The 23,554-nt window shown below is 49.0% G+C and overlaps 1 protein-coding gene across 1 annotated transcript in view; it reads right to left on the bottom strand.

Moving 5' to 3' along the window:
• LIPC (lipase C, hepatic type) overlaps positions 1-23,554 on the bottom strand; it is a 153,334-nt gene that overhangs the window by 3,032 nt on the left and 126,748 nt on the right. The window contains exons 4-9 of the mRNA XM_021694062.1: positions 21,870-22,052; positions 21,205-21,322; positions 18,448-18,681; positions 15,619-15,864; positions 4,977-5,094; positions 3,236-3,454 (exon numbers count right to left, since the gene is read on the bottom strand). Coding sequence (XP_021549737.1) covers positions 3,236-3,454; positions 4,977-5,094; positions 15,619-15,864; positions 18,448-18,681; positions 21,205-21,322; positions 21,870-22,052 — 1,118 coding nt within the window. The remainder of the gene's footprint in view (positions 1-3,235; positions 3,455-4,976; positions 5,095-15,618; positions 15,865-18,447; positions 18,682-21,204; positions 21,323-21,869; positions 22,053-23,554) is intronic.

The following is a 23,554-nucleotide window of genomic DNA, read 5'->3' as shown; positions in this document are numbered from 1 at the left end:
ATTTAAAATTTTGATAATGTAAGCTCCATGAGAACAAGGGCTTTGTCTATTCTGTTCCCTGCCTGGTGCCTACAACAGTGCCTGGTATAAGGTAGGTGCTCACTAAATGTTAGTTGTTGAATGAAATTCTCCTGCAGAAGCTCCATAATTTGCACTCCCACAAATAGTGTATGAGGATGCCTGCTTCTCCACACCTTTACCAACTCTGGATGTTGTCTGTTTTTTATTTTTATTTTTTTTTAAGATTTTATTTATTTATTTGACAGAGAGAGACACAGCGAGAGAGGGAACACAAGCAGGGGGAGTGGGAGAGGGAGAAGCAGGCATCCCGCTGAGCAGGTAGCACGATGTGGGGCTCGATCCCAGGACCCTGGGATCATGACCTGAGCCGAAGGCAGACGCTTAACCGACTGAGCCACCCAGGCGCCCCTGTTGTCTGTTTTTTAATTCCTGCCAAACTAATGGTTGACCAGCGATAATCTCATTGATTTTTGTCTTGCATTTATATGATTACTGTGGAAATTGAGCATTTTCTCATTATGTGTAGCTGATCGCATTTGATGTCCCACTGTAGAACCAATGTTTTCTGCCCTGTCTCTTCCACCACAATAGGTCCTCTCACCTCTGACTTTGTGCCTCTGAATGAGAAAATCACCTCTCATTGAATTCCTCCTGTGGAGGCACGGAGTGAGTTACTTGACCATTTTTGTACCCTGTAGTCAGCAGAGAGATTAAGACTGTGAGGTTGCATATTTGCATCCTGGCCCTGGGATTACAGTTTGTAGAGGGACTCAAAAATTGGTAGTTTGTTATTGGTCTCATGAGATACATATTATAAATTCCACTTATTGCTAAAGAACCGAGTCTCTGCGAGGTGCAGTCAGTGTTCGAGGCTCCACAGATGGTGAGCGGCAAGTGGAATTTGAGCTTAGGGCTGGCAGACTCAGGCCATCGGGTTCTGGCCGCCATATTGCTTTGCTCGCTGCCTCTCTCCCTGGGAATGGCCTCCCCACAGCCCATGGTGGTGCCGCACCACTGAACTGCTGTCTCCCTTCTAGGCTCTCTAGACCATGCAATGCTAGACCTTCCCTATGCAAAGTGTGGTCTGTGAGCCAGCAGCAGCCACACCTGGGAGCTTGTTAGAGACACAGGATGTCAGGCCCCCCCCCACCTACATTTTAATTGCATTTTAACACGATTCCCAGATGCTTCCTGGGCACATGAAGGTTTGAGAAGCACCGGGAGGGAGTATGTTATTAGTAAAATTTATGCATCTTGTTTTTCCTAATTATTAGGTCCTGGAATTTCTTTCTGCCAAGGGCCACACTCAGATTTTTTTTTTTTTTTGGTATCCCCCGATGGTACCTCATGCTGGGAAGACACATAGGAGCCACTGAATACTTGCAACTTAAAAAGCTATAGGTCTCACCACCCCTCCTCCTTTTTCAGCATGTACCTCCTACAGCTCCGAGGAAGGGTCTGATGTGCAGATATGTGAATACCCAGCACTTCAACACTGCTGGTTTAGACTAAGGAAAGTCAGATCCATGGGGCCCAGATGAATGGAGGAAGGAACTGTTGGCAACAGTGCATGGACAGCAAAGAGACAAGGAAAGCATCAGACAAGCCCTGAGTGAGATCTGGACTCAGCCAATTATCAGCAGTGCCCCCAGGCTGTGGTTCTGTGAGGCCCAGCTTCCTCATCTGCACAGCCAACATGACCCGTTTCTGAGCAGCACTGGGAGGGTTCCACCAGACCAACCCTCTAGACCCGGTTCCGTGCCTTCGGCTCAGCGGGAGCTCTGGAAGCACCATTCCCTTCCCTTTGCTCTTTCCTCCTTCAAAACCATGTGGGTAAGCACCAGTGAGAAGGCTATGGTGTGTTTTATACAGCCTTTCCAGTCAAGTCACAGAGAATTGTCATGGTGAACAGCCCCTAGGCCTGAGGAATGACCCTCGAGCTGAGGGAGTGCGGGGAGGGGTGGCTGTCAGAAGCTGAGCACTTCTAAAGGGCTAGAAAGTCATGCAAGAATAGCCAAGTGTCTAAGAGGAGAGAAGCAGTTGAATTTTCTCAAATTGATCATGTGGAGAAATCTGTTGGCAGGCTGCAGAGTATGCTCTTAGTAATTGCCAGGATTTTGTATCCCGGGGAGATAAAATCTCAGAGCGCTGTTGTATAAGGCAGTCGGGGGCATAAATCTGCCTCGGGCCCACTCTTGGCCGTGAAGCCCGTGGGGTGAGGGAGGAGCATAGTTCAGAGGTGAGAGGCCTGCTGTTCTCCATCTCTACTGAGGACAAGCCGGAGAGAGAAATGGGCTCCCCAACAAAGGGCAGTGGGAGAGGAGAGACAAGTTTCCTGAACCTGAGGGGGAGGAAGAGGAGGAAGGGTCTGGGGAAGGACAGAATTCTCTTCTCATGGAGAAGTGCAGAACTCTAGAAAAGCAGAGTTGCCATGGCAAAATATGTTGGGCATCCCTTTGCTGACAGGACTGAAGGGGCATCTGGACCACTTTTCTTTCTTTTGTGTCTTACTCTGTCCCCAATCCCTTATTGTCCCCGGGGACATTGGGACCAAGGGAGATGTTAAATCGCACAGAGCAGGGCTTCCTAAGCCTGCTCCATTGGTTCCCATCAGAATTTCTTAGGGTTTTTATTAGCAACTGTGTGTCCTGGGTCCCTTCACAAACCACTGCACATCAGAAGTTCCGCAAGTGGCTTCGGGAATCCTGCATATTTAATAAGCTCTCCAGTGGCTCTTTGGCACTCTGAGATTTGAGAGGCACCCTCACAGAATGGGATGTCGAGACTGCGATCTGTTGAAAGCATTTATCTGGATGAGCATTAAGAAGGAAATGGCACATCTTGGTCCTTGCCACTCAAAGTGCGGTCCTTGGACTGCAGCACCCACAAACATCTCCTGGTGATCCACCTGCGCACTGAAGTTTGAAGGGCGCTGGGCCAGTGAGGCGATTCTCAAACTCCGAGGCAAGTAGCTCTGAACCACAGGCAGCCGGAAGAGTCTAGACCGGGAGTCAGAAGACCTGGGTGCAAATCCCAGTCCTTCCATCTATGGCTGTGTGAATTCGGGATGGTCATTTCACCTTTCTGAGCATCTATATGCCGTCATTAGGACACGATAGTGTCCACTTTATGATATAAGTGCAAGTGTTAATTGTGGAGGTCCGGCACATGGAGATGCCTGATAGATGTCAAGGGAGGTTGAGTCAATACTCACCGTTGCTGGGTTTCTCCTGCTTTGACTCTGATGGTCTTTACAACAAGGCCTGAGTAGAGGGGCCCTCTGCTCCATGGGATGATGGTTTGGACTGTGTTCCAGACATTGGTCCATACGGCGCCATTTTCCCACTTGAACTTGATCATGATCAGCTCACCGATATCCAAATCCAACGTGATAAGAAAGGAATAGGTTTTATTACTAGTAATTTCTTCATCCCTTGAAGATACAAAGGAAATCAGACCTAGTTTATTTGTAACAGCAAAGTTGTGTTGGGCACATTCAGGCTGTGTTGGGTTTGCCTGAGTGACTGGGGAAGGTCTTTTCTGCTGCATTTTCCAAACTGGTGTGGGACAGACTATGAGTAGACACAGCAGTGGGTGGGCCAGACCATTAATACTGGGAAAGCCATGTATCTTCTGGGTTAGCATATTTAAGAGGCTCTGAGAGTTCTGCCATAATGAATCTGGTAACTCTGTTGAGCTCAGGCTTACTAGCTTCTACGTTAACAAATCAGGAAAACTGCCCCTGAGAAGACAGTGGGCCTTTGGCAATGATCTCTGGGCAGCTCAGCTCCCTGGAGGTTTGATTAACACAGTAGAGCCACCCACTACTCTTATCTCCCCACTCATGCTTTTTTTCCTCCCCATATAAATAGAAACAACAAAGTTTAACAGTAATAGAAAACCACATGTTAAAGGGATGCACCAATTTGGAGCAAGATTTAAATGCAGAGCCTGAGGTATCATTAGCAGGTTTACTCACTGGTCTCCAAGACATTAACATGTCCCAACACTGACTGAGCAGCTATATGCCCTTTCCACCTTGGAACTATTCCCCAGGAGAGATCTGGGACAGTGCAAACGTAACACTGGATTTAGGGAGAGACAGGTGGATGGAGGGTTCCTTTGCATGGCTTGTCATAGCTCCTCCTGCAGAATGTTGTAAAGAACTGCTTAGGAATCTATCCACCCCGCTAGGCTGTGAGCATCCTAGGGCTAAGGTTCTCTCTACCTCTGAGGCACAGCACTGACTAATACTTGCTGAATGTCGGAATCAGTGTGATGACCAGAGATCCAAAGCTGGGGGAGATCTTCTGGAAGCTGAGGACTATCCCTGGAGCAGGTGGAGGCCTACTGGCACTTCCAAGGAAGAGGCCATACTGAGGGTCGAGATGTGGTCAGTGAGACTGGGGAGCCTCCAAGGGAGGCATGAGGTTACTGTTCACGTTGTGAGCAGGTATGTAACAGGGCAAAGGACAGATGGGCAGGGCTGGCAGGCAGTGCAGGCTGACCGAGGTGGGAAATTTGTGCCAAGTTGAAAGCAGTTTTGCTTCTGGGTTATGGCTTTCAGAACTCACTGAAAAGGAGCTCAGGGCCATCCTGCAGACAGCTGCTCCAGCCCTCCCTGCTCCTCCTGCCTGGCTCTTCTTCCTGCAGTGTGGACGACGGACTTTGCCACCTCTGGCTTCCCTCTCTGCTCAGCTCACCTCACAATGAACCCATTGTAAACACAGGTCATTTTACCATAAAGCAATCTGTGGCACCCGGGTGAGGCTGAGGGATGACAAGGCGCTGGGCTTGGGGTGGACATCCCTTCTGACAGGTGTTTGGGGCAGTTGTATGGGCTGAGAAGAGTAAGCTGTGTCTGGCCTGGCCCTTGAAAAGTACGGGGTCCTTCTAGACCCTGTGAGAAAAAGTAGCATGCCAACACCATAGACGGGGCTGCACCTTATACTCACAGAGTGATGGTAATTTTCTGGTTTTCCTCTTTTGTTCCGAAGAGTGTCATAGTAAAAGTTGGTTCTACTGGTTTCTCAAGTTGGTTGATGAACTGGATCTTGAACTGGTAATGATACACTAAAGAGAGAAGGTGGGCGGGGGGTGGGGGGAGGGAGAGAGAAAAAGAATTTAAATAGGATTTTTTTTAAATTAAAAATCTCATATTTTTAAAATTTAAAAATGCAGAAGGAGAAGTCTGGATGGATAGAGACCAACTTTTTTTTTTTTCCTGGGTGAAGGGATTATGAAGGCTTTACATTTTTTTCTTTTTCCTTTTCTGTCTTTATGAAATGTTTACAGAGGACATACGGTGTGTTTGTAATATAATAATAAGTATTATCTAGCAGAAGAAGGCAGAACAGGAATATGGTATACCTAGCATTCTCACCCATTTCTGGGTGCAATCTTGTTGGACTATTCCATATATTTGGCAAGAGTCCCCTTTCATAAATTGAAGGATATTATCACTTTGAGGCACCTGACAAAGGCAAGAGAACACGTTGCCCTTTTCAATGTTTGCCTCTATTTGAGGGGTCCGTTTTGGGATGGACAGAGCTCTAGTTAAGAATCATATGCCCTAGTGACCACATCTCTATATTCTGGGCAGTTCCTAGGAACTAGCTCTGTGGGGTTCATCAAGCACATTTTCTGATGGAAATAAGACAAGTCTAGTTCTAGCACTTGGGCCTAAAATGTTTCCATTTTATCAAATGTTCAGAATGTCCTTCTACTGGGTTGTGTAGGAGAGGGTAACTTATTTTACTCTTCTTTACCTAAATATTTAATTAATAAAAGCAAATCGCTTACTATCACACAGGTATTGTTAAACACTTTATACTACCTCATCTCATTCACTCATCATAAGAACCTTATGAGGTATTGTTGTCATCATCCCCATTTTATAAATAAGAAAACCGGGGCCCAAGAAGGGAAGGGACTTTCACAGGTTCAAGGTCACAAAGTCTGTCTCTTAGCCTGGACCTATTGCTAGGGCTCCCAAGATGGCCTTGACTTACCCTGTGTTGTCATACCAACCGCCTACGGGGCTGTTCTTGCAATTACCCCCACTTAATTCCAAAATGAATGGGCTGCTTGGACTTCTGTCTCTTGCTGTCTCCATATTCTCTACGTGCCTCTACTGTTTTAGCTCCAAGATGGCCAACACGTTTCATATAGCATGCCAACTCCGCTTGATTGATCAGGCTGCCCAGAGCCCCATGTGGAGATGGGTACTGAGGCTCCACCCAGGCTCTTGGGAAGACTGGTGTCTGCCTTGGGCAGAGGAGAGGGATTTATGGGGTGCTTGCTGTGTATTTGCTTTTCCTGTTCTAGGTAACGATTAATCCACTCATCCTGATAGAGTGACTTCCGCGATGTAGGTGTCTACCAAACGTGGTGGGATGAATGAACCGACAGTTGGCTTGGGAGTAACATGATGTGTATTACCATTTAGGAAGATGGAAGCCACCTCGGAGAGTCCAAGACCCGAGTTTCAAGCGGTGTTGCAGGAGAATTCCCACCCGAAAGCATAGATCACGGCACTAGCCACTTGTTCATCCATCCCATACACCCCACACGTGGAAATTGGTCATCTTCATGAGTCAGTCTCCTACCTACCTAATGCCGCATGGCCACGGGAGGTTGGTAGCTACACACAAACCCAGCAACAGCTGCTTCGGATGGCGTGCTGCCAACAGCCCAGCTGCAGTGTCCCGGCCGCCTGTTGCCCTGGGATTCTGTGCTGTTTGCACAACCCTCCCCTTTGGCATAAACCAACCTTCTCATTTGGGTTTTGTGGTGGACTTGCTTATGAGCCCGGGGTTATCTCTTGGGTTTACTCTGAAGCACCAAAGGTTCTTTTTGTATATTTATGTTCACGGCAAGAGCCAAACATGAACAGTGGACTGTTATAGGCCATGAGTTTTCTGCTTTAGGTAGGAGCTAGCTTGGGCATCGTCTGGTACTGAACACTGTGCCCTGTCCGTAACAGGTGCTCAGGTCCTTATTCGTGGAAAAAGTAGTCTGAGACTCTCAGGACTGTGAGGCTGTGGGTGAGAAATAAGAGAAGGGCTGTGGGCCCAGGTTCCAGAAAGTGTCCCTCAACCCTGGCTGGCAGTGATGGAGACAGGGACTCTGGCCTAACATCCCAGAAGCCTCTGAGAAGCCATAGACTATTTGGGGTCTATCAAGAGAACCCTGTCACAGGCAGACTGTGTTATAAGTTGAACAGAGGCAAAAGGAAAGGTCCTTCCAAAGACACAGGCCATAGTTGTGTGGGGTGGGTGTCGGATGTGCACAGGACGGGGCAGGAGGACTGGGCTTGGGTTAACCTCCTAACGAGGAGGCCGGCATCTTGCAGAGCACTCAAGGAACACCCTTAGTAACCAATTTTAGTCCAATTTAATATGCATAAATTGGAAGTCTACTGGTGCTCAGCCCAGTGCCAAAAGCTACTGGGGATAGAGCAGTTAAAGAGGATAATTGGCAGGATGCAAGAAAGCAACACTGACTAATATTTATTTTGTTTACCTGTGCCAAGCACTTTGCATCTATTATCACACTTAATCCTCACCACAGGTGATACTATCAGCACCCCCTTTTAGAGAGGAGGAAACTGAAGCACAGAGAAGTTAAGTGACTTTCCCAGTGTCACAGAGCTCCTAAGTAGCAGAGCCGGGATGTAAGCCCAGGCCACCTGGCTCCAGTACTTCAACTTTTAAGTGTTTGTACATGGGACCATAGCTTTATATACCCTGAGGAAAAAGTTGAAGTATGGAGAGAGATTTAAGTTCAAGAGTGTCATAACAGAACCGTTTAACTAAAAATAAATCAGCAACACCTGAGATATTCACTGGTGGAAGAATGACTACAGACTGACTAATCAGGACAATTATGAGAACTACCATTTACTTTTTATCGTGTCCCAGACACTGAGCCAATCGCGTCACGTAATTATCTCATTTCTCTTTACAACAACTTTGTAAGATGCCCATTATATCCTCCCTCCACATCATTTTACAAATGCAGGAGCTGATGCTCGGGGAAAGTTAAGTAACTTGTCCGCTGTCATGCAGCTAAGAACGGGGGAAGCTGCAATTAGACTTGAGTCTGCTGATTCCGAGTTCATATTCCCAACCATGTGATTTACTCTTATGAAGTCATTAAAAGATATTTTTGGAGCAATTTCAATCCTTATGAAAGAAGTGGGGGGAAAAAAAAAGCCCAAACAACAACAAGGATGCAAAATTTCATGTCCAACATGAGACCAACTTTATAAAACAGGACACACAGGAGCAAGAGGCATAAAAATGTGACCATGCTTATCTTCGGAGAGGAGAGAGGGGTCATTTTTATGTTTCTTTATGCTTTCCCGCAAGTTCTGGGTTTTCCACACTGTGCCTGTATTCTAATTAGACTCTTATTGGAAAAAGAAAACGCTTTTAAAAGTATTAAAACAGAAGACAAGAGGACCAGAAGCCGCGGTCCTGGACTCAGGGGAGCTTGCACTTGGGAAGCAGAGTCACTTCTGTCTTCTTGTCTTGTGGGCATCAATGTCCATGTCTTCTCTCCCCAAGGGCAGTCTCAGTGTCATATCAATGCTCCTATCGGCACAAGTCCCAGCATGCACCGGGCACCTAAGGGGTCTTCAGGGGCTCTTTGGTGTGAAGATAAGGCAGGACACGTGCTGCATTAAAGACCCTAATTGTGAATGGGAATCTCCATTTGTGGAGAGCCTACTATGTATGCATCAGGCTATATACTAAGTGTTTTGTCTACATCATTTTTGGTCCTCACGACAAGACTAAATAAGGGGAAGGCCCTGTTGGTTTCCTTACTACTCCCCACCCTCTGGAAGGAGTCTTGCCCACTCCCTTGAGCTGACCTCGGCCAGCAGAGTCCTGTTTTCTCCTGAGACCTAGGATGTCAATTACTCTGGTGGATGTCAGACAAGGAAGCAGAGATTTGGACACGTGTCCAAGGTCACAGAGAGTTACAAGTGGAGCCAAATTTGAACCCAGGTGTCTGTCTGATTCTAAAATCCCCTTCCCGCTGTCTCCTGGGGTTCTGGTTCTGCAAGCTGCGCCTGCCCTTTGAAAGCAAATGGCAAACCCTCAACCCCTGAGGAAAGGCTGCTGTCAAAATCTTCCTGGAACGAAGCCACCAAGACAAAGTGCCTCCCGGGTCTCACCTGCTGACATCCATCCTGGGCTATCGCTGCTGCAGATACTTCCTGCCTGTCCCCTGAATGCCTAGCCCCCGAGTGGGGATAAATGTCTCATGTCCCTGCGCTGGAGGGTTTTTTTTCTTCCTTTGTTCTTAAATCATGAGTAGGAGATGGATTCCCACGTCCGAGATGCTACGGTTGCACCATTCTGGGGGAAGGTGTAAAATCCAAGGGTCAGCTTGCCAGGACCCCTTTGGTTTCCCATCCTTTGAATGAGAATTACCTGGCCTCCTGTGGTGTCTCCCCGGGGTGGGACCTGTGCAGGAAGTCGGAACCCCAAAGGTGCAGGAGTGTCGAGGAGCCCGAGTCTGCCAGCCTCCCAAGCGCTCCTGAAAGGTGTGTGGGCTGTGGGGGGGCGAGGGGGCACAGGGGTGGGGGGATGAGGGCACCCTTGTGTCTGCAAAAGCCCGGATATAGAACTAAGCAAGTTGATGGCACAGGCAGTCCCAAATTACCTGCACTAGGAAAGTCACTTTTTGGGGGAGAAATCTTGAAATGACATAATTTTTATAAATATAAAAGAACCTTTCATACTGAGAACTAATTAGATGTTCTTATTTTGGATTTTTGTGTTTTTCTTTAAAAGAAAAAGAGACAATTTGCCTATCATTCCCTCTCCCTGCCCCCCGCCCCCCCCAGGACAATGATGCTGTTACAAAGATTAAGGAAAAATTTTGCTCACTTTACCTCATGACATGTTTAGTAAGGATTTTAAAAAATGATTTAGGAAAAATGCTTTTGATCCTGTGACTGCAGAGGGGCCAGCCCAGTGCATTCCTCGGTTCAGTCAGGAGAAATTATTTTAGGTCTTAAAGATAAAGAGCATGAAACAGTCCATTAACCCTGAATGAGATCAGGCAAATGCCACGTAGAGCAGAGATGTGAGGCCTCTGGAGATTCTCCTCAAATAGAGAGTCCTCCTGTGGTTCAATACCCTAAAAACCCCGGATTCTGATCTCATGTGAACCCCACTGGTGCCACTTAAGTTTCTTTTTATAAGCCAGCCACAGTAGACATTGGCTTGTGGCATTTATGAAAAGAGAATATTTTGTTTCTCCTTCTTTTTCTTCTTCTTCTCCTCCTCCTCTTTTTTCTTCTTTTTGTCTCATGGAAAAAAATTATTCCAGATCATTAGATATTGGCTCCGGGAGATATTATGACTCTCTCTGCAAACATCAAAGAGGCCTTTTTCTTTCAGTGTATCGATTTTCTTTCATGAAGATGGGAGGAATGAGATCTCTTGTGTTGTCTTGCAGCACCAAGGGCTTGTTCCTAGACATGAGACGCCTCTAACTTGAGAGGGAGGCTGCGGATCCTGTCACCGAGAGGCCTGAGGATGGCACCGTGCAGGGGTTACCCCACGAGGGGGCCAGCACTCAAGGCAGGCTGGAGGAAGGAAGGGCGGGTGCAGGTGGTTTTGGAAGCAGGTGCATTGTGCAGCTCTGGGCTCATATTGGTGGCCACATTTGGGCTTCACAGCACCCCGCGACACCCCTAAAGTGCTTCAGAATGAGCCTATCCCACATGTGCCACTTTGGCATGTGGGGTATTTTAAGTGGAAGACAATCAAGACCCAAAACACTCAGGAAGAGCTTTTTGCCTCCTGCTTATCTGCCTCTAAGAATTTAGTTGGGAGGCCTAGTCCAGAAAGAGAGAACCCACCACAGGGAGCTGCAGTCTGGGTGATGAGGGGTGTGTGTGGGGGTGCTCCAGGCCTGTTTGTTGATTCCACTCTGTGTCCCATTGTCTCTGCATGGTGTGACAAACATTCGTTTCCCAAACATTTGCTCTTCCCATCTTCCTGTGAATTAACTTCCTTCTCTTTGAAGCCCCACAGCCCCACCTCCTTCCTTTTAGCTCAGGATGGCAGACAGGCATCAACTGCCTAACTTCTTTGAACCACTCGTGGCTCTGGAGGCTCTAGTACACATGAAATTAACATTTTCTCCTCTTAATCTGTTTTGTGTCAACTTAATTAATAGGCCAGCCAATGAATAAAAAGGGTAGAGGAAAAATTTTCCTCCCCTACACCCTGATGTCATGGGATTGGATGCTTGCCCCTTCTGTGGGCAGTTGCCTCTTCTGCTAGGGGTGGGATTGGGGGAGTGTGTGTGTGTGGTAAGGAGTGTTGTACTGACTGGCATCCTGCTGCCTGCTGCCCACTGTTTGTGTCCATAGGAGCTTCATGTGGGAGGGCAGTAAGAGCCCTCAGCTGAGGGCCTCGAGTCCTTTCTCTGCCACCTACCACCGAGTGGTTGTGAGCACTCATAGCCTCTCTGAAGCTCAATTTCCTCATGTGTAAAATGGCCATCAAGACCACTCTAACAGGGTGTGAGGATGTGATGCGAAGGGATGGCATATACAAAAGTGCCCAGCTTCTAGAAGGTGTTACCCCAGTGACACCTATTCCCTTCCTATGTGCTGAACTGACCAGGCACTGTTCTGAGCTGCACCCACAGGTGCCAGTTTTAGTGGCTCACCCCCATGCTCATCCACACACAATCACTCTGTGGCTGAAGAACCTGAGACCTGCATGGGTTTTGTCACTAGGTCAAGGTCACATATATGAGGTTGGCAGCAAAGCCAAATTCTGGACATGCTCTATTCCCAATCTCAAGCCTGCACTGTCTCTATGACACTCAGGACTTTTTCTGGACCTCTCCCTGGAAATTAGTGAAAACCTTCCAAAAGAAGTAGCAGAGAAAAGCCAAAAAGACAAACAGATTCCCCCAAGTCAGAGTTCGGTTGGTTGTCTCACCAACCAGAAGGAAAGAGTGCTCAAGCAAGTTCCCTTAGGTGGGATAAGGCCCAGAATGCAGAGGGTGGGGGAGAGGGAGAGAGGCGGGGAGGACCCGGCATTGGTATTACACTCGGGAGACCGTGTGGAGTGGAAGAGCAAGGGCCGTGAATCAGAGCAACCTGGGGTCAAATGCTACATTTGCTACTCACAGACTGTGTGACTTGGGGAAGTCGTAAACTCTACGAGTCTCAATTTATTTATTGGAAAGTCCACCATCATCAGTCCCCACCCCCACCCATCTCAGTCTCTGTCCCTCTGTCTGGGTTGTTGTGAGGATTATATGATAAAGGAGCTAGTTTGTACAACATACCTAGTGTGGAGCCTGGACAGAAGAGGCCCCCATAAGTGCCACTTCCCTCCACTCCCAGTGGCCTCGTCCCACCGCTAGAGGATTAATTAGATAAGGCGTTTGCTAAGCAGGACTCCCTCAGGATGGATATGCTCCCTCTCTTCTCTTTTACAAAACAGGCTCCCAGACTGGCGAGGGCTCTTACTGGGAGAGTGAAAATAGAAGTGAGTAATAACTGCCTTGTGGGACTCTCCCCATGGGAACTGGGTTCTGGTCACAGAAAACAGACCCTTTGATGGTTTCGTTGAAATATCTTAGGAGCCAGAGGAATAAAAGGCTAAGTTAGTCACCCTTTGTGAAGCTACGATCAGGAGGCCATGTTTATTTTGCCCAGCCAGATCCTGCACTAAAATATATCATACAATTAGATGTTCTTGAAAAATATGAATTATGGGTTCTCTGTAACCAGGGCTGGGCAAGTCTCTTCTTTTAAGAATCTGCAAGTATTCACCAAATGCCAGCTAAATAGGCTTGGAGGGCCCCAGTCAGAGATGATCATGACCATGATGTGTGGGGAAACGTGCAGTTATGGGACCTAGATTAAAGGCCTTGCGCCAGTACCGTCAACAGAAATTTCTGTGATGATGGAAGCGATCCCTTTCTGGCTCTCCAATATGGCAGCCACGTATCTGAGCACTTGAAAGGTGGCTAGAGTGGTTGGGGAATCAAATGTTTGATTGCGTTTAATTCTAAGTAATTTAACTAGCCACAGCTACCATACCAGGTGACGCAGCATTATGCAGATTAGAAGCTGCTCCAGAACAGGCGGAGTCTCACCCGGGGATAATTCCCACCCATACCCAAGGCAGCTTGGCGTGACTCCAGGGATGCTACTCCCCACGAGTGAACAGATTAGGATTTTGCTCCCTGGAAGGACTGAAGCAGAACGGAGGAGAATTTGGAACATGCGGAGAAGGGGAGGGTACAGTGCAGGCCACAACTCAGCAAGGGGCTTCTGTTAGGGGCTGAGATGGGTTTGGACAGTTTCAGGCAGTCCTGACTGCCTGGATAGCCTCCATATCACTGGCCTCAGTGGTCCCACTCTCGTCGGAAGAGTCTGGAGCAAGATGAATCCTTGGCAATAAAGACACCCGAGTGTTGTCTCCAAGGGACCCCCTGTCTGTGTTCCTGGGATGGCACTGAGCATGTATATATGGGAGGGGGCTGGTCTCCAGTGAACCCCATGAGTTAGGGACTCTGACTACTCTGGTTCAATTTACGTTTGAAGAATAAACGTATGGATGAACACAATGGTTTTGGTAGCTGCTGGGGTGGGGTGGTGCTGCCTGAATGCAGTGCTCCCGTCCTCCTTCATAGGAAAGGGACCCCTGGGAGTTCACGCCAGCAGCATGTGCTGGTCCTTGGCTAAAGGGAGGAATTCAGCCTGGTTGTGCCTCTTGGTCTTCCTTTCCCCTCTTTCTTCTCTACATGCTTGCCTTCCCCGCCCCCCCATCTCCAAGCCCCCAGTAGATGTCCTCCAGCTGGACCAAGCTCCTCACTTCAGGACACCCCCAAGCTGTGGAAGGTGAAAAGTAGTTTCCTTTCTTCCCTGCTGATCTCAAGGAGAAAGCAAAACCTTCTCCTTCTTCTCTCCTCCCTCCCTCACCTCCACAAACAGACAAGGGGCAGGTTCCTGAGGAAAGAATAAAAAAATAAAAATCCCTCAACTAGTTGTTTGGAGGTCCGGGTCTAAATGCTGACTCTGCCGAGAATTCACTCTGCGTCCCTGGGCCGATGATTTTCCCCAGCTGAGCCTGGGTGTCTGCGGCTGTGAAATGGCAGGGTAGAACAGCCTCTAGAAATGCTAACATCCCATGATTTACAGTAGATCCAGTGAAATGTGCTTATCGGAGGGGCTTAATCACTCCAGGCAGCTTTTCCATTTAAAAGAGGAGCCGGTTAACCCAAATGAGTGTCTAATTGGCAGCCTGACGTGGGGGAGATCCCTGAGGCAGGAGCCCTTCCAAATTCCCTCGCCTGATTTCGGATGGTACCTTCTCCTCCACCCCGAAGGGGCAGTCAGCAGAAGGGACCAGCTGGCCCCTGAGGCAGGAAGGATCCGCCTTCACTGTGATGCTCTCTGAAGCTATCAGCTGCCGGCAGCGGATTTCTGTCATTCCTGGGCTTCACGGAAGGGAAATCTGGCTGGAGAGCACAAGTTCAGATAAACAGGAATCCTGTGCTTAAAAAATAAGTCGCCTGGGAACTTGAACTTGTGAGTGTGATAAAAAAAGGAACACAGACCGGGAGTCGGATGCACCTGGTTGTTGGCCTCCTTCCAGGCTGTGTGGCCGTGGGCAGGTCACTCCCTGCAAGCTGCGCTTCCCTCCTCTTGAAAATGAGATCCTTACCCGCCCTGCCGACCTTGCTTGGCTGTTGTGGGTTCCACAAAGAGGTGATGGCTGCATCTGATGTTTTGTATAAAAGGCTGTGCAAATGCAAAGTGGTGGTGACGACATGTTCACCTTCTGCCTCCACAAATATTCTGGGCGGTGATAATCAAACAGTGCAGCGCCCAGGTCCTCTGGGCGCCGTGAGCATGTGCAGTGAGACAGTAAGACGCTAAATCACTCAGGAGCTGTTGAAAGGATGAGACAGAAATGTTAATGGTGGCAGATGTCAGCTTGTTCACTCCTGGAGGAGTTGGGCTTCGGTGGAGCCTTTCTCTGCTGGCTTCAGCCCCCAAAGAGGCGCAGCTCCGACTTCTGCTTCAATCCAGGGAGGGACCGGGGCTCGGTTTCTGTCCTGGCGTTAAGGATCTGATGAGGAAAGTTGGAAGCCAAACTTCATCTTTGGAGGGTCTCAATAAGACAGTGATACCCTGTAAGATCAGCGGATCCCAACTTTAGAGGAAATGAGGAGCCACAAACATAGCCCGGAGCCTCCTTTTTTCATGGAAGCTGTGAGCAGAGCTGGAAAGCACTGGGTTCCAGTTGGGGTTTAAAGACGCCTCCAGGTCCCTGCACAATGACACCTGGGTGGTCGACGGAGCTGCTCAGGGCCTTCAGGATCTAACATCCTAGGGGACCATGAAAGTGGATGAAAAGAGGCTCACCCAATGATCGTTTCAGAAAGTATCAAGGTTTCTCCTCCTGGCACTTGGTGGCCAGGTGGACACACTCTTGGGAACAGAGAGAGAGAGAGAGAGGCTGTGTGGACATCGCCGTCTGGAATCTGTGGTTTGAGGAACACTGAAAGCAGAGCGAGCCTTTGGCCACCCACACTCACCTTTGAAGGGGGACTGGGCGCGCGTGGCCAGGAAGAGCCTCTTGTTCTTCTGGCCCTTCCGCTGCGGGCGGACGTGGTAGCCCAGCGAGCTGCAGCGGCCCCTCCGGCAGCTCAGGCACAGGCCCTGGCTGAACCTGTCCATGTCGCCGCACTGGTAGGCCGTGCTCTGCTGGCTGGGGTGCAGCAAGGAGTCGATGAAGAGATGCACCGACCGCTCGTGGGAGCACTTTATGGTCTGAGTGATGGCTGGAACACAGGGCGAGAAGGACGTCAACACCCCCTCGGTTTTCCAAAGTACCCTCTCCTCAAAGGATCGTCCTCTTTCCAGTGCAGATTCGTGGCATGTTGGGAAGGAGGGGTGGGGTTGCTGAGGCTGGCCCTCTGGCGACCCTGGGACGGAATCCGTGACTGACAACTCCAGGAGCAGGCCCCTCTCAGTCACGAGGTGAGAGGCGTCACCCCAGGCACCCTGGGGCTCCTGAGGGTGCCCTGGTGTTTTAACCGGAAGCCTAAGTCCCTAAGAAAATACTGAATTATTTAAGAACACAGGGTAGTGTGATTTATTTAAAAAATATTTATGTCTTGGGGCACCTGGGTGGCTCAGTCGTTGGGCATCTGCCTTCGGCTCAGGTCACGATCCCAGGGTCCTGGGATCGAGTCCCACATCGGGCTCCCTGCTCCGCGGGGAGCCTGCTTCTCCCTCTCCCACTCCCCTGCTTGTGTTCCCTTTCTTGCTGTCTCTCTCTCTGTCAAATAAATAAATAAAATCTTTAAAAAAAAATTTATGTCTTAAATGGCTACAGATGTGCAAGTGCTCATGGCTTGGGTTGAGGTAGCTGGCTCGTGTGGGATGCCTCTTTTCTTAACCACGCTAGGCAAATGAGAGCCAAGGTACTGTTGGGGCTCGGCTAAACGGCCTGGTGAAAGCTGAGTCCTCTCCCACAATGTCTGCCCTCTGTCCTAAAGCAGCCAATGCCTCCACTGGGTAACCGGTCTGTAAAACCAGCAAGGGGATTGGCTTCTAGAAGGATGCATCCAAGTGACCAGGTCTACATGGGCCCAAACAGCAAGGTTAGGAAGTTTATTTACCGTGAGTTTTTGACCTTTTAAAAAAACTCTCCATTAATTAATTAATTAACTAAAAATTAATTAATCAATTAATTTAATCTTTAATAAATTATTCTCAAGGTTGTGGAAGAACCACCGCAAGGTATGTAAAGTACCTAATGTGAAGGTACAGCACAAGTAGCTTTGCCAAAAGCTATTTCTCCCAGTGTCTGAAGGCTAAATGTCCAGATGGGACACCTGACTCTTGGTCTAGTGTTGCATTTTTTTTTTTTTTTTTTTTTTTTTTAGTGCTGCATTTTTTGAGCACCTACTATGAGGCAGGTACTATGCTGAGTGCTTTCCCTCATCCAGTTCCTGAATCTCACCACAGCCCCTTCAGGCAGCTGTTCCAGACGAGAAGACTGAGCTTCAAAGGCATTCCAGCTCACCTAGCCGGGAGGGTGAGGAAAGCAGTTTTGGGGTGGCAAAGCAGTTACCAAATTACCTTCTGTTCAGATGCTTTGCGAGAACCACCCCAGGATGGGATCACTTTTAAACTTAAAGGTGAAGAAAACCGAGAAAAACCACACCAAAATTGGGCAAGCAAAATAAGTGTACATCGTTCCACCACTTTGAAGGTTTGCACAAAAGAGCAAATGGTACTAACAGAGATGTATTTATCAGGCAACTCGTTACTCAATACCAGGCCTGTACTGAGCTTTGGGAGGGAGTGGATCTGGGAGGAGGGCTGGTTGGTCAGCCGGGAATGGAGCAGGCCCCCATGGATGACTGGTGGGGCAACGATGTGAGGGGCATGTGAGGAATGATGAGGGGAAGTTCCCAGAAGGTTCTCTCAGGCGTGGGCAGGTGGAAGGCTGGGAGTCCAGCCAAAATGAGATAATGTTGAGTGTGAAGGTCATTCTGATACTGGAGAGGTGAAGGTGGTGATGTAATCACAGGAGACTGGGTTCTCAGCTGGGTTTTGGATGATGGAGGTGAGAAGGAGGTACATGGGGTGGGGGAGGAGACGGGCTCCAATTGGCTTAGCGCGAGTTGGCATGTTTTCATCAGGATGATGTTTTATAATAATGAGAGATTTGGAACATCCATGGAATGTATGCTTTTTGCTGACAGGCTTGTTCTTTAATCCTGTGCGTGTTGTCAACGTGCATGTCAATATTTTAGTCTAGGATTTGAGAGAGAAGTGGGATCACAACCCAGATAATGCCACAATCCAGTTTCCGCCCTGAGATAAAGGAAGCGACAAAGACATGTTTAGAACTGAATTTTGAATTGGAAGAATTCCAGTAAGGTCCTGCAGGACCAGCTGATTACAGCTCCCAGGAGTGGAAGAGTTACTCCTGCTCTAGTCAGACCAGAGATCGAGATGCTAAAGATCAAGGATCTATTAAGTGCATTCTCATGTGGCCCAGAATAGAGGAAGCCCCCTGGGTGAGGAAACTTCTGGAGAAGGAGGAGTGACCACAGGCATCAGGACTCCACTTTCAGAATTGCTAGTATCCCTGGAGAGACTTTGTTGGGTACCCTGGGAGAGGCGAAGAAGTGGGAATTCCTGGTGGCTCCCCCAGCTCATTGTCAGTTAAGAGGAGGGCCTGCTGGAGGGACCCTAGCCCTTACCCACTCTCCCTCTGAGTGGGCTTGGTGACCATATACCCTGGGTTCCCGAGCCCTTCCCAGAGTACTGGATCTGGGGGCTGGGTGCAAGTATGAGGGGTATAAGCCAGGGCAGGCTAGTACTTTTCCCCACGCCTTCTTTCTCACCATTTAAGCCGTGCTTGGTAATATGTTTGTAGAGCTCTAGGAAGTGGCAGCCAGGCTGGAAGTAGCCCCCGTTGGGGTAGAAGTCATAGTGTGCTATGGACTGTTTGATGCCCACGCTCAGGCCCATGTGCTCCCGGGTGAAGGTGTGAATGGCATCCACGAAATTGGCATCATCTGGTGAAAGACGGTCCCTGGGCGAAGATCCTTCAAACAAAGGGCCGGCGGCATCCAGCCCTAACAGGAGAGCAAGGGTAAGGGTTAGGTGGGGACAAGGGGAAGAAAGGAGAACGCTTCTTTAAGCTTTCTGATGTTATTACACATTCATGAGCTAGGAGGAAGAAGAAAATCCTAGGGGATAATCTTTCTCTAGAAAATCTTGCTATAACCTTTTCGCAGTAAAACCACAGTAATTCATGGTGCCGAAAATTAGACACGGGCCGCGCATTATCTATGGGGAAGAGGTCTGCAGGAACTACCCAGTGGTAGAAATAAGGTTAGGAGGGAATGCTTGATTTATTTAAGCAAATCAATTTTAAGTACCTCTCAAGCGCCTTTCAAGAGCATCTGTTTGCCTACAAAAAACCACTGTGCTTATAATTGTAAGTAGTTCTAACCTACCCATCAGAGAAAGATTTTATTTGCTTGTATGTTGTCAATAATTTCCCTAAACAAGCTGGCTTTTCTCCCACACCAATGTCATTTCATTAGAATGTCCAGAACAGCCTCGGGGCATGACTGTTCCCGGGTGAAAATGTTGTGAGCAAATAGGACTGCTCAAAGCTCTGGTCAAGTGACAGATGTGTGTGCGTGAGACGAGTGGCAGCTCCTGGCTGACTGTCGTTGGGGAGTATTTATGCGCTCAAGGTTTTTCCTCTGTCTTTCTTCCTTACCTTCTCTGGAAGACCCTTTGATGTCCCACATCAGCCCTGGCTTCTATCCCTGTTGCGGGTGAAGAACTGACAGGGGGCAGTGAGAGCGCCTGTCTCCAGCTCTCATCCATAGTCACAAATGAAAGATGTCTTGGTGTGATTTATAGTCCGTTCTTCATGGGGCTGAGTATGAGAGGACAGGGGTAATTAGCTGTCCCGCTGCCTCTGTCATGAGTGGGCCTGGCTAATAATGCCTGATGTGGCCCATGACACCTGCCAGAGTGGAGACGGTGCTGGGCCTGGTGCCGCCTCTCTGTGATTCTGACTCAGCCTTCTAGGCCTGGTTCCTTGGCGATGGGCCTCATTGGCCTTCTGTGAAGGTCTGCTCACCCCCAGCCTAGTGAGGGTTAAATCACAGAGCTGGAGGCACAAATACTGGCCTGCCAACCAGGTCTCCCCAGTTACCGGCAAGCTCAAAAAAGTAAGGATGAGGAAGGGAGTTCTCATAACGACAAATTTACTTCGTTTAAATGTCTGCCATTATTTCTATCTTTTTTTACATTAAAACCAACCTCTTCTTTGGTGAAGTAATGGTAATAGTAGATATTAGCTGTCAAAAATGTTCTTACTTGATAAAATGGGGTCATGGGGTGCCTGGGTGGCTCAGTCGGTTGAGTGTCTGACTTTGGCTCAGGTCATGATCTCAGGGTTCTGGGATCGAGCCTTGCGTTGGGCTCCCCACTCAGCGGGGAGCCTGTTTCTCCCTCTCCCTCTTCCCCCTCTCGTGCTCTCTTTCTGTCTCAAATAGATGGATAAAGTCTTAAAAAAAAAAAAAGATATTTCAGGCAAAGGGAAAAGGACCTGCAAAGTCCCAGAAACACAGGAGGCCATGGTGTGTTTGTTAAGTAGAGAAAGATCTAGTGTCATGGAAGCCTGGGACTATGGGAGGAGGGCAGAAGGAGGAGAGGTCACAGAATTCTGGAACACTAAACTGAGAAGGGCCTTGTCTGGCTTGCTTGCTTGCTTTCTTTCTTTTCTTTCTTTCTTTCTTTCTTTTTAAATATATTTATTTTTAGAGAGAGAGAGAGAAAGCATGTGTGCAAGCACCAGGGGGAGGGGGCAGAGGGAGAGGGAGAGAGAGTCTTAAGCAGACTCTGAAATGAGCATGGAGCCTGACGTGGGGCCCGATCTCATGACCCTGAGATCACAACCTGAGCCAAAACCAAGGGTTGGATGCTTAACCGACTGTGCCACCCAGGCGCCCCTGGGCTTTCTGAGTTTTATCCTGTGGATATCTGTGGGCCTTGGGGACTTGGCTGGGGCACAGTCCGATCAGATGTGTTCTTCCAAACAGAACTGTGGGGTAGCGTTGGGGGATGAGGTTGGTGTCAAGGAGGCCTGGGAGGAAAGGCCTTCTTGCACATCCCCAGCTCTCCCTGAGTATCTGGAACCGTTTCCAAGTCAGTGTGGTGCCCCCTCCCTCAATTCAAATGGGTCCCACAGTAAGACCCATGTGTTTCACAAATGTGGAAACTGAGGCACAAACGTGGCCGATGTTATCACAAATTTCGGGCTGTGATCCTTTAACTTGCTCATATTGGGCTTTTTAAACTATAGGTTGAAAAATAAGCTCTTTCCTGGTAAAAAGTGTATGGAAAGTCTACTTTTCAGGTCCTATCTGGCATGACTATGAGAGGCACCCACTGGAGGAAAGGCAATAGGAGTTGGGGCTGTGATTTACTCTGAATTCTTGAGAGACAGCCGTCTAGGACAGTGGTCATGCTTAAAACAGGGTGAAGGAGGCTGGGGGCATAGTAGTTCCGGGCCTGTTGTAGAAGCGGATCCTGCTCCGCACCCCCGCGAGGTCATTGGTTATCAGCACGGTTACCTGTGATTCTCCCAATCTTGTGCTTTCCGCCCATGTAACTGCCAGCGAATCCTGAGACATGGGCACCCAGGCTGTACCCAATTAGATGAACATTGCTTCGAGAAAACTGAGCAGATTCCTGGAAGACAGAGGCAAGAGCTCCCAGACAGAAACCTTGTGTGGGTCCAGCTCGTTCTGGGCTCCCCCCTTGTTCTTTGTCCCAGGTGGTAAATGAGGTGCTTAATTCAGCCTCCTGACCCAAACTGGTTTCTCACCTTGCTGGCGCCCACCTTTCAAGCTCAGCTACCTGGGACCGCCCCTTGGGGATGCTGCCCCCTGCCTGCCGGCCTTTACTAGGACATGCACGCCCTGCACAGTGCTGCTGTCCATTTCTGTGGGGTTTGATGGTATACGGGTGTGCTTAGATCCCTTAGCACATCCAAGGGAGTGAGCCTAAAAGAGATAGTGGATGGGGGAGGGGGAGGGAAGATAGTTCTGCCAAATAGGGGTTCAAGCAAGGCATCTGAGGGAGCCCCAATGTCTCGTCTCCGCCCTGTGCCCTCCCATTCCTATGAGCTTAGTAGAGTGGTTCTCCTGTCTGGGCTGCTTAGGAGACCAGCTTAATGCACTCAGTCTCAGGAGAAGGGCGAGGAGGGGAGGGGAGGGGAGGGCGGGGCAGGCCTTACCTCCAGCCACTGGATGAGAGCCGCCACCTCCTGGCCCACAAGGCGGGTGTTGCGGACAGCGATGGTGTAGTGGTGGTAGGCCAGGGTGAGCCAGTCGGCCAGCCCCACGTTCACGGGCTGGGCCAGCCCAGACTTCAGGGCGGCAACCATCTGCCAGATCCAGTTTTCCAGGAAGCCGTCCACCTGCGGTGGGCCCACAAAGTCGCCAGCTTAACCGAGAGGGGACACGGAGGTGGGGCACTGAACTAGTCTCTTCTTTCCCCCATTCACCTTTTTTTTTTTTTTCTTTCCCAACTCTTGGCTAATTAAGGCTGGATCCTTCTTTCCAAAAGAAGGGGCTTTATGTAGGGTTTCTCGACCTTGGCACTATGGACATTTTGGGCCAGATACTTTCTGTTGTGGGGGCTGTCCTGTGCATTGTAGGGTATCTAGCAGCATCTCTGGTCTCTACCAAGCTGATGCCAGCAGCGGGCTCCCCCACAAGTTGTGAAAACCAAAAATGTCCCTGGGCTTGGCCAAATGTCCCCTGCGGGCTACCCCTGGCTTCCAACTGAGAACCATTCTCTCTCATTCTCTCTTTTTTTAAGGATTTTATTTATTTATTTGACACACAGAGAGACAGCGAGAGAGGAAACACAGGCAGGGTGAGTGGGAGAGGGAGAAGCAGGCTTCCCGCTGAGCAAGGAACATGAGAGAACCATTCTCTTAACATGCCCCTATTCTAAGAGTTTCTGAACCTTAAAATAATGGAAGAGTCTATGTAATCAGGAGCTGAAAGCTGACCTATCCTTTGAGGGTCAGCTCTAATACCTCCCCGCTCCCCTGTTCAATCACAGCTCTGAATCCCAGCTCCTTTGCTCTCTTCCTGCCCACTGCGTCTGCTTGCTTTTGAGGGAATAAAACACCATGAGTTGGAACATGGCAGGAGCTCAATAGATGTTTATGGAGAATCTTTCTGTGTATGTGCTTTGTTTGAGAACCAACTTGCAGGCCACTCCTTTTTTTTTTTTAATTTTTATTGTTATGTTAATCCCCATCATTAGTTTTTGATGTAGTGTTCCATGATTCATTGTTTGTGCATAACACCCAGTGCTCCATGCAGAACGTGCCCTCCTCAATACCCATCACCAGGCTAACCCATCCTCCCACCCCCCTCCCCTTTAGAGCCCTCAGTTTGTTTCTCAGAGTCCATAGTCTCTCATGGTTTGTCTCCCCCTCCGATATCCCCCCCTTCATTGTTCCCCTCCTGCTATCTTTTTCTTTCATTTTTTTTCTTAACATATATTGCATTATTTGTTTCAGAGGTACAGATCTGTGATTCAACAGTCTTGCACAATTCACAGCACTCACCATAACACATAACCCTCCCCAGTGTCTATCACCCAGTCACCCCATCCCTCCCACCTGCTGGAGTGGGGGGTGGGGTGGGAGGGCACTCCTGATGGGCTCATGGAACGAAGATGTCGGTGTCTGCAAGGATAAATAGGAGTTCACTTATGAGAATAAGTGTGGGCTGGTGACCGTGGGGCAGGGTGTCTAGGATGGTCCAGGCAGAAGGAAGAGCACGAGCAGAGGTGCATGATCATGAGAGGGCCCCGGGGAATGTTGGGAGGGAGAGGAGTCTGGTGTGCCTGAAGACCAGCCGGCGGGAGGCCAGGCTGGAGAACAATGCTGCTGACAGGGCA

Source organism: Neomonachus schauinslandi, chromosome 9, assembly GCF_002201575.2.
Source record: "Neomonachus schauinslandi chromosome 9, ASM220157v2, whole genome shotgun sequence".
Classification (NCBI taxonomy): domain Eukaryota; kingdom Metazoa; phylum Chordata; class Mammalia; order Carnivora; family Phocidae; genus Neomonachus; species Neomonachus schauinslandi.
Note: the sequence above shows the minus strand (reverse complement) of the source record. Positions and strands in the feature narration are given on the sequence as shown.